General features: G+C 51.9%; 1 protein-coding gene across 1 annotated transcript; it reads right to left on the reverse strand.

Moving 5' to 3' along the window:
* Nucleotides 1-5,544: 5,544 nt before the first annotated feature.
* Nucleotides 5,545-7,891, reverse strand: LOC149362480 (uncharacterized). Its single transcript, XM_089569722.1, has 2 exons — nucleotides 6,619-7,891; nucleotides 5,545-6,513 (listed from the first exon to the last, which is right to left on the reverse strand). The coding sequence occupies exons 1-2, from the start codon at nucleotides 7,822-7,824 to the stop codon at nucleotides 6,472-6,474; spliced, it is 1,248 nt and encodes a 415-aa protein (XP_089425848.1). The 5' UTR covers nucleotides 7,825-7,891; the 3' UTR covers nucleotides 5,545-6,471.
* Between the last annotated feature and the right edge of the window lie 2,538 nt (nucleotides 7,892-10,429).

A 10,429-nucleotide genomic window follows, 5' to 3' on the forward strand; every position in this document is an offset into this window, starting at 1 on the left:
CTCTGGGCCCCCTACCCGTCCCTCCCCTACCGAAACCGCCCTACAGCAGCAGGTAGAGGAGCTCAGGCGCCAGAACCAAATTCTAGCGCGCAAAATTCAGGAATTAGAGGCCAAACAGGCCGGGTCATCCGAACCAATGCAAGAACCTGAGCCAGCTGACGAGGATGACGGATCATCCGTAACATCTTGCCTCACTAGCGTCTCGCGGCAGAGCGGGGACGCGGTAGTTGGATCAGCTGGTCGCGTCGCCGGCCTAGAGGCACTGCAGCGCCAAACCGAGCAACTGGAGGAGCAAGTGGCGGCCCTCCCGAATCAAATCATGTCAGCAGTCCGCGAGTCCTTCCAGGACATGTTCAAGGCAGCTTTAACGCAAGCACTTCCCGACCTTATGGCCCAGGTCACTGACTCGGTCCTTAAAGCCGTGCAGCCCTGGGTCAGCACCCAAATTCAGAACGCCACTAGCTCCGATTCCCCTCACCTCAAACGTAAGACAGCCTCCCGCCAGGCAGCGAACGAACACGGTTCAGGCTCGGCAGCTGTTGGGTCGGTGCGGCCCCTCGCTGGGGTTGCGCTGGCTCCCGCCCAGAGCTAGACCGCTCCCCCGTAAATAAATAGAACAAGATGGCTAGCACATCTAATAGGAATGATAAAAACCTTGAAAAATTCCAAATCATCCAATGGAACTGCAGGGGTTTCAGGGCTTGGAAAAAACGGTCACACCTCCAGCTCTACCTCCAGTCCCTAGGTGACATGCCGGCACTCGTTGCCCTGCAGGAGCCCGGCATAGACGCTAAATTATCAGGCTACAGCACCTTTCAGGGGGGCCCCTCTACGTGCATCCTGGTGAATAAGGCTTACACCGTGGTTCAGGTCGACTTAGACTTGAGTACTGAGCAAGAATATACAATGGTCCGGGTACTGCCTCTCAGACGCCGCGACCCGTCAATACATATCCTCAACATATACTGCCCTCCGCATAAGCCGCGCGTAACTTTTAATGAAATCTTCCTTCGCGCGATAAAAATGGCAGCCAAAGAGCCTCTAGTGATCGTTGGAGACTTCAATGCTCCCAGCCTTCATTGGGGCTACCACTTCGAACAGGCAAGAGGACGTAAGCTGGCGGAGCTCATCTCCACCCTCAGCCTCACGTTGCTCACAGACCCGGCGTATCCCACCCGAGTGGGGAATTCGGTAACCCGCGACACGTGTCCAGACCTTTCTCTTGTTAAAAATGCTAGAGCGGCTGTTTGGGAGAACTTGGGAGATTCTCTAGGCAGCGATCACCTCCTTCTCCGGATTACACTCATGGCGAAGGCAGCGCGAAAAAAATGGGGTCAAGCCAAGCTGACCGATTGGCACAAATTCCGAAATAACACTATCCCTCCCGTCCTATTTTCCGGCGGCTACGCGGAGTGGGCTAACCACATATACAACATTCAGAAACAACACGTCACAACACTACAAACCGCCGAAGAGATCCCCGCAGTGGACACCCACCTCCTGCATTTGTGGGAGGCGCGCCGGAGCTTAACTAAACGGTGGAAAAAGCAGAAAACTAATCGCAAATTACGCGACCGCATAGTCAAACTCACAGAGCAAGCTGCAGCGTATGCTGCCGAACTCTCAGATTCAAATTGGATAGCACGCTGCGACGCCGCAGCTCATCAGATGAGCTCGAAGGGGACGTGGCGTCTCTTTCGCAGTCTAATCGACCCCTCTCAAACGAGAGGGGAGACGCAAAAGCAGCTCCGGCGGGCTCTGCAAGGGTATCAAGGTACGACGGCGCAACTTGCGGACACTCTGTGCGACAGATATCTTTGTCGTACGGAGGACCCGCCTGAGCCTGAGTACATGTACTCTGGCAGGCCTAATGAAACACTTGATGCCCCTTTTGAGTTGCACGACCTTAAGGCGGCCTTAGCAAAAATGCGCCGGGGTACGGCTCCGGGACGGGATCACATAACAGCGAACCTGTTGGCGAACCTACCGGACTCAGCCTACCTCCATTTATTAGAATACATCAACCAGATCTGGGACGGGCGTCCACTCCCTCCCGAGTGGAAAACGTCACTTGTGACGTTTATCCCTAAAACAGGTAAGGCCGTGAATACGGACAACCTGAGGCCCATATCACTGACCTCATGTGCGGGCAAGCTTATGGAGACGATGGTTCGGGATCGCCTCTCTCCATACCTGGAGAGTAAGGGCTTCTTTGCAGTCACCATGTTCGGGTTTCGCCCCCACATGTCTGCACAGGATGTCCTTCTCCAGCCGCACAGGGATGTAATACGACCCACAACTATGCAACACAATGACAAAGCCATCCTCGCCCTTGATCTGAAAGGGGCTTTCGACAATGTTAAACACGGAAGCATCCTGGCCAACTTGAGTTCTACCGATTGTGGGGCTAGGGCCTACGCGTATATAAGAGATTTCTTGACTAATCGCCAGGCCTTTCTTCGGATTGAGGGCGAGGAATACGGCCCTTACATGATGGGAACACGGGGTACCCCTCAGGGAGCGGTGTTATCACCACTGCTGTTCAACATAGCTATGATGCGCCTCCCAAGCCAACTGGCCCGGGTGGAAGGCATTCAACACGCGTTATATGCAGACGACATTACAATTTGGACCACTGAGGGGAGCCTTGGGGACATGGAGGCCCGCCTTCAGCAGGCCGCTTCCATAGTCGATGCGTATGCTATTGACTGTGGGCTCCAATGTGCTCCAGCGAAATCAGAGCTTTTGCATGTCAGAGCGAACCCAAAGGATAGGACAGCAATTCACATCTCTCTGTCAGGAGGTCCTATTAGAGAGGTGGAGGATCTCCGTATTCTGGGCCTTTTCATTCACCACAGACTCAGACCGGACTCCACCATTCTGAAACTCGAGAGTAGGCGAACAGGTAGGGCGCATGATCCGCCGCGTTTCCAACAAGCGGGGCGGTCTGCGGGGCAGGGACGCGCTTCGGCTCGTCTATGCCTTCGTGACTAGCCGGATCCTCTACGCCGTGCCATATCTCCGCACTACTAAGCAAGACGAGGCGCGAATAGACGCCGTCATCCGCAAGGCAACTAAGCGAGCCCTGGATCTCCCGGTGGCTACCTCTAATGCCAAACTCAAGGCATTGGGGGTGCTAAACTCCTACCAGGAGCTGCGGGAGGCCCACCTCGTGAACCAATACACGCGGCTCATGCAGACGGCCCCTGGGCGCCGCCTGCTAAACCGCTTACACATCCAACACGACTGCACTCCAGAGGAGGCGGAGCGTATCCCAGTACTGTGGCGCCATATGCTCTGGGTCTCCCCGCTCCCCCGTAACATGGACACCGACATGCACGTAAACAGGCGACAAGCGCGGGCTCGGGCTCTTGAGAGACAACACGGCTCCCGACCTGGTGTATATTATGTAGACGTAGCAGGCCCATCGCCCACGGGATTTTACACGGCCGCTGTCGTTCACCAGGAAATGCACGTTGATGGACTCTCTTTTCGAGCCCCGAATTCAATGCGACCCGAGGAAGTAGCGATAGCGCTTGCTGCCGCCCACGCCAGTTCGAGAATCATCATTACGGACTCCCGAAAAGCATGTGATCATTACTTGGCAGGGGAGATCTCCCCCTTAGCTGCTTGTATTCTAAGACGGACTGCCACTGATCCAACACCCAAAAGAATCATTTGGGCTCCTGGCCACCAGGGCTTACGAGGTAATGAGGCCGCTGACGCGGCTGCCCGAGCGCTTACTCACCGGGCTCCTCATCCCAGCTCTTCTGGCTCGGAGACTAACCAGCCGCTGCTGCGATTCAAGGAAATTATAACGCATTATAGCGACATCCACCGCCTTTTCCCGGCCCCTGCAAAGGGGCTGAGTAAGACGGAGGAGCGAACTTTAATGCGCCTGCAGACAGGTACTCTACTCTGTCCTGCAATCTTAAACCATTACGATCCTAACACGGATGGGCGATGCCCACACTGTGGGGAGACCTGTGATATCTTCCACATGGTGTTGGCATGTACTCAAAATCCCCACCTCCCCCCTTCCCCTACCCCTTCCAGAGAGGCATGGGAGACTGCCCTTCTCAACTGCTCCTCGCTTGAGTCCCAAAGGGCTCTGGTGAAACGGGCTAGAGACGGGGCATTGTCATGCGGTGTCCCGGACTAGGGACGCCGACCATGTAGCGGGGCCATTCTGTGGCTCCCAAACTCTATTTCAGTAATTAAAAGTTTTCATCACCACCACCTACGGTGCGGTTCGGGTGTACATCGAGATGACAGAGAATTACTGTGTAATTTCCTTTCCTCAAAAAGCGTCGCGTTCAGAGGGCAAGGCACGGCCGATCGAGCGGCCGTGGGCAAGGCATCACGCCGAACGGGTGGTGGTGTTCCGTGGACTGCATGGAAGCGCTACAACACACTGTCGCGTTACACTCCTAAAAGCGAAGCTTAAGCGTCATTAATTGGCAGTTAATTAGTATTTATTCATTAATGAGTAATTAGTCACTAAATAGTAATTTGTCATTACTTCGTAATCATTTATGTGTGACGTCATCTAGTGGTAACGTGACCAGTGTGACATAGGCAAAGTGGTGCGGAAAACGCTTTCGCCCATACGCACTTTAGACAGCCAAAGTGCCCCTGAATTTTTCAGTGTCGCTGGCTTTGTGCCTCAGAAACACTACGTAAGGATGGTGCAGTGACGTAACAACCCTGTAGGGCCCTTAGGACTTGTGTAGTAACGTCATCAATCAGGTAGAGTGTCATCGTTGTGGGGTGCTTGAATTACCATTACGAGATGACGTGTTTGTGACGTAACGGCCCTCTTTAGCAATGCGGATTTTCTCGACACAATGCTGACGCCTTTTTCTCCGCAAAATGCCACACTTAAAGTTATTGCATTGAATACACAGCCGGTGAGATCTTAGATGCAGGTGCACAGCCATGCTGCACCGCTTACTGCAACGCCGCTGTGGCATAGTATCCATGGTAAACTGTTTCACAAAGTCTTCATTAACGGTGATCGAATTTTGAGTGCTCTTGCGTGAGTGATATGATTTTATCCAGGAACGATCAGCAGTCACGCCATGATTCTTTTCGAAAATTCCCGCACAAGTCATCGAATATATATTTGGTCGATTGGGTAATAGGGTTTAACCCTTTATATGCCACAGCCGTCGCAATTGATTAAGCGCGTCCAAATTGATATGTCTAGAGTGTTATTGCCTATAGGACAAGCTAGGAATAAACAGCGTGATAACTTTGCAATTCATTACAATTTTTATCGCACCACAAACGTTGGAGCTAGGACTAGGAGGAGAAGTGGCACGAAATTTTAAAAGGCGTGATATTTATCAATACACCAGATTTTTTCTGAACCAACTACAAATGCAAACAACACTTTTTGCAAAAGAACCTTTTGCAAAATAACCAAAAGGACAGAGTTGTAAATTTTTGTTTTTTTAGGGGGGGATGGGGGGGGGGGGGGGGTAAGCGATGTAATGTGATGAAAGATAACTCTGTTGATATCTCCCTTGGGCGTTTACGCAACTCTGAGACAGTTCTTCCATGCTACAAACGTGACGGTTCGAGCATTTCGTCTTGATAAATGTATTTATTTAATGCATGCGTTATCTTACAATTCTACACTCTTTTTATTCCCAGATTGCCGAACATTTCTTGAAATCTGCAACTCTGGCGCCAATTGTGTACTGACATTTTCTCTTCCCAACGAACCGATGTGGAATTACGCGCCAGCCCAGAAAACAAGGCTTTCAAAAAGTCATTTCGTATTCGAATCTACTTCGCAAACCAATTCTCCTTTCTAGAAGCTAATACCGATCCCGAAATAAGACTAATAAAAGTGCCTCAAATCTAATTTTTTAGCATACAAAAGGAGCTGCTATCGCTAAAGATACTCCCCTTATACTTCCATACGCTCGCCAGGGGCGGGCGGTTACCTTGGAGCTAGGAGGTTAGCTAGGAGATTACCAAAATTTGCTCCTGAGCCAGAGGGCAAATAAAGCATAAAACATTATGTGAACAGCAGTTATATAGTGCTACCTCGCCTATGATTACAGCGATAGAGGCGTAGCTGCGGCACTAAGACCTGAGACGATCACTTAGCCAAAGAACGGTGTGCTGATTGTCATGGAAGAAATCCGCTGCCTCGCCCTCCGCAAATGCCCTGGACTTCAGTTCCGACCAACCCTCGAGGTACCACTCCACGGGTGCAGAGACATGTACGCGTTCTCGCAAAACGTGCTTTCCGAGGCTTATCAGGAGGTCGATCTTTTCCGCGACGTATTCTTGAGAGAGTGCAACATCGGTGCCCCCTGTTTTTGAACCGCCCGGAAAACTTGCGTAGTTCCACTTTTGATTTGGTCCACCAATGCACCGGATGTTTTCTCCACTTTCAGTTATGAAGTAACCTCCTCGCAGGCCTTCAGGACGAAGACAAGCTCTTCTGGCATCAGTTTACCAAGCGCATCTCCTACAACGTCGATCCCGGAGACAAGCCTGCGCACAAAGTAGGCCGATCTCATTGAGGTATCCGTGAAACAGGAAAGACAGGACTTCACCTTTAGCGCTGTTAGATGAAGAAGGCACTTCTGTTCCACTCACCGTGACAAGAGCTCGAGCATCCTTTCCGCTGCCTCCAGTAGGGCCCTCTGGGCTCAACTGACTCTCGCCTTTGTCATGTGGCAGCGCAGAGCCCTCCGTCAGAGTTGGTTGGTCTTCGGAAGAATCGCTCTCTTCTATCTTGCCAGTGTCTTCGATGGGAGCTGTTCCTCCTTCGGCTGTGCTAGATGCCTCAGCTTTACGTGTTGCCCCTCGATCGCGGTTCGGCTCACACATATTTAAAGTGTCACTCGTTAGTATAGCAGCGACATGCGGGTACTGATGGTGTCCTGGTGGCGCTGTTTCGGCTGATGCGCCGTTACTGCAAGGTGGTACTCCTCGCCCTATAACGCTGCCTTCCTGTGGCGGACCAAGGTTCGGCACAACCGTAGGTGATAGGCATAACAGGTTTTCTGCTACTTCAGCATGCCAGGAGACACCAGGTGCTTTGCTCTCCGTCAGCAGGTCGATTTTCCGGTCTACAAACCGTGGTTTTGCTGATAACTTGGTATGGGCTTCACTGGGAAACTGTTCGTACAGATAACGCGCTACAGGCGTCGGAGTAAAGCTGTCCACAGCAAGCGCTTGCTTCCCGCTGAAGACACTGTGTGGCTTAGGTCCCCTTGCTGGGTCCCCGCTCTGATGAACGATCGGCGAGATGTTCGTCGGATGGTATTGGCCAGTCAAGGCAAATGCCGATAGACTTGGGGCGACGTCTTCACGCTCGATCTTTGGATGTTGGTCATTAGAGATCAGTAGATCTTGGCAGGCTGCACTCAGATGTCGGGAAGCAGCCGGGGCTTCCGGTTCGAGTTGCTTGATAGTGTCTTCGGTCCAAAGCAGCGCACTTGCATTGTTCGGCAGCAGCGAGGGCGGCTTCGACTTCTCGGGGTTACAGCCTACAGCGAGATGTGCGATGACGTCGCCGTGAGCGATCGCTTGGCCGCACCTGGAGCAGCTAACAGTGTGGAACAAGCAGTTCTTGGGGAAGTGTTCCAGAATCAAGAACGACAGTCCTGAGACTGCGCAGAACCTTTGGGTGTTCCAGCACCTTATATGCCGGGCAGCCAAGTCTGGGACGGTAAAGGGCATGATGGCCACATCTTGTTGGCGGAAGCTGAGGGCGTCCAGCGCGCATGCGTAGCTCCTCGTGGCCCATTTGGAGTAGCAGCCTGCACACACAATGTGGCAGCAGGGCAGCGTCATCATGGTTGCGCAAACACGTCCGCAGTAAGTTCAATAGCGAGTGGGGTAAAGCGGCTCCAAAAAGCAAGTTTTCCGCCAGTCGAGGTCGTTGTCGAAGCCGTAGAGTATGTAGGGAGTGTCCGACTTCCCTTCCGCCGATACCATCTCGTCTGTCGCCGATGATGTAGACGTGCGGGCCCCAGCGTCTTGGTGCACCGAACGGCCGCCGCCGTCAGCTGGCGTCCAAGCCCTCGCCTTCGCAGTTCCAACGGAGCAGGAGCTGCTGCTGGAAGACCGAGTGTTCCCGGATAAGCAGGACCGACGTGTACCAGCGGTGCCCTGGGCTTCGTGTATCGGCATACGACCTACGCCGACCAAGAGCGAGCTGCGCTAGACTTACGCTGACCAAGAACGCTCTACGCTAGACGAACAAAAGAAGAGGCGCGGGGCGAGCGCGAGGGGAGAGCGCGTGGCGCCAGCGCGAGAGGTAGGGAATGAAAAAGAATTGCCGCGGTCGGTTGTGTTTTCCTGGGTCTCCTGCGTTCCTGTGTGGCTTTCTCTGCTCGGGCCCGCCGTACCGTAACCATATACTGTCTAATACCGTTAAAAAGAAGCTCACGTCAAGAAAGACTGAAAAATTCAACCGGCACTTTGACTGTCTAAAGTGCGTAGAGGCGAAAGCGTTCTCCGCACCAGTTTCGCTGCTTCTGTGGCACTGGTGGCGCCACATATAATTAAGAACTATTTACTAAGTGATGACAAATCTTTAATTAATGGTTAATTACTGATTAATGCCTGAATACTAATTGACTGCTAATTAATGACGCTTAAGCTTCGCCTTTAGAAGTGGAACGCGACAGCGTGTTGTAGCGCTGCCAGGGAGTCCACGGAGAGAGAGAAAAACTTTATTATGGCAAGTGTGTTTAGACCCCCCTTGGGTCCCTGGACCACCGCACGGTCCCACTCTACGTCGGAACGTTCATGTGGTGTTCCTCCATGATGTCGGCACCCCGAAGCACTGCAGCAAGCTGCGATGGCGTGTCCGGAGACGAGAGCACGACCTCCCAGTCCTCCCAACTTGATAACGCGGGCTGTCCCTGCGGGGGAGGATCAGCAGGGCAGCCGAAAAGGATGTGGGAGAGTGTGGCGTGAGGGTCGCCGCACAGGGTGCATGCAGGGGAGGTGCCACGGAACACCACCACACGCTGGGCGCGATGCCTTGCCTTTGAACGCAACGCTTCTTGAGGAAAGGAAATGGCGCAGTAATTCTCTGTCATCTCGGTGGACACCTGAACCGCACCGTAGAGGAAGGGAGGAAGTGGGAGTGAAAGAAGACAAAGAGGGCCCGTAATGAAGAAAATGAAAATTCTATTGAAGGAAAGGAATTTACGCAGTAACTGTCTCACATATCTTGGTGGACACCCGTCAAAATTCAGGGGAGCACTTTTTCTACCTAAAGTGTAGTCACTGATGTGTGGTTAAGATGTTAAGCTTCGCCTCTAAGAGTGGAACGCGACAGCGTGTTGCAACGCTGCCAGGGAGCCCATAGAACGCCATCGACCATTCGGTTCTACGCCTCGCTCGTCGGTAAATTGGTTTTTGAGGAAAGGAAATGTATATGTCTCTCATATCTCGGTGGACACCTAAACCTCAGCAGAAGGGAAGGGAGGAGGATGGTAGTGAGCAAAGACACCGTATTGACTAGACGCGCCTTTGTTCATTCAAAGCCTTCGAGCTGGCATGGCGCAGTAAATAAAGAAAAAAAGCTGGCATGGCGGAGTGGATAGCATGCTCGTCTCGCACACCGAAGACCAGGGTTCGATTCCCGAGCTCGACAAATTACCTACTCGGTTTTATTTATTTATATGGCCTGACTAGAAAAGTTAATTAGGCTAATTAGGTAATTCAGCAAATAATTAAGCCCAGTCCCACTTACTTGGAGCATCACTATACGATCCCTTCAATTGGTTGCATGGTTACTGAGCAAAGTACAATTGGCCCCGTTTAAAATTCGCGCACTGTGACGTCACGACCGTTTCGACCAATTGAAAAGCGTGGCATTTCTGTCCACAACTGCTGCTTACAACGATGAGACATTAAAGGCTTTCGCCTTAATAATTTCAACTGTTGCAACCAAAACGGAGGATGCGCTGAGGTTAATGACCGAAAGCAAATATCATATTAGTTCATTGCTTCTGGAATGTTTTCAAGGACAGCTGAGACTGCTCGCTTCCTGAATAGATTTTAAGGCGGAAGCCTTTAATGCCTCATCGTTGTAAGCAGGGCTTGTGGACAGAAATGTCACGCTTTTCAATTGGTGGAAGCGGTCGTGACCTCACAGTGCGCGAATTTCAAACGGGGCCAATTGTACTTCGGCTAGTGACCATGCAACCAATTAAAGGAACCGTATAATGATGCTCCAAGTAAGTGGGACTGAGTTTAGTTAATTGCTTACTTAACCAATTAGTCTAATTTGTCTTTCTAGTCTCACCAGATAAATAAATAAAACCGAGTAGGAAATTGGCCGAGCTCGGGAATCTAACCCCGGTCTCCAGAGTGCGAGACGAGCACGCTACCACTCCACCATGCCAGCTTTTTTTTTACTTTATTGCGTTCAAAGGCGTGTGAA

The sequence above is a fragment of the Amblyomma mixtum genome, chromosome 2 (genome assembly GCF_055824585.1).
Source record: "Amblyomma mixtum isolate Tamu chromosome 2, ASM5582458v1, whole genome shotgun sequence".
Classification (NCBI taxonomy): domain Eukaryota; kingdom Metazoa; phylum Arthropoda; class Arachnida; order Ixodida; family Ixodidae; genus Amblyomma; species Amblyomma mixtum.

Coding starts and splice junctions, on each gene's coding strand:
- LOC149362480 (XM_089569722.1), bottom strand. CDS start 7,824: ATGATGACGCTGCCCTGCTGCCACATTGTGTGTGCAGGCTGCTACTCC. Junction 6,514..6,618: donor ATGCTCGAGCTCTTGTCACG/GTGAGTGGAACA, acceptor CTTTGTGCGCAG/GCTTGTCTCCGGGATCGACG.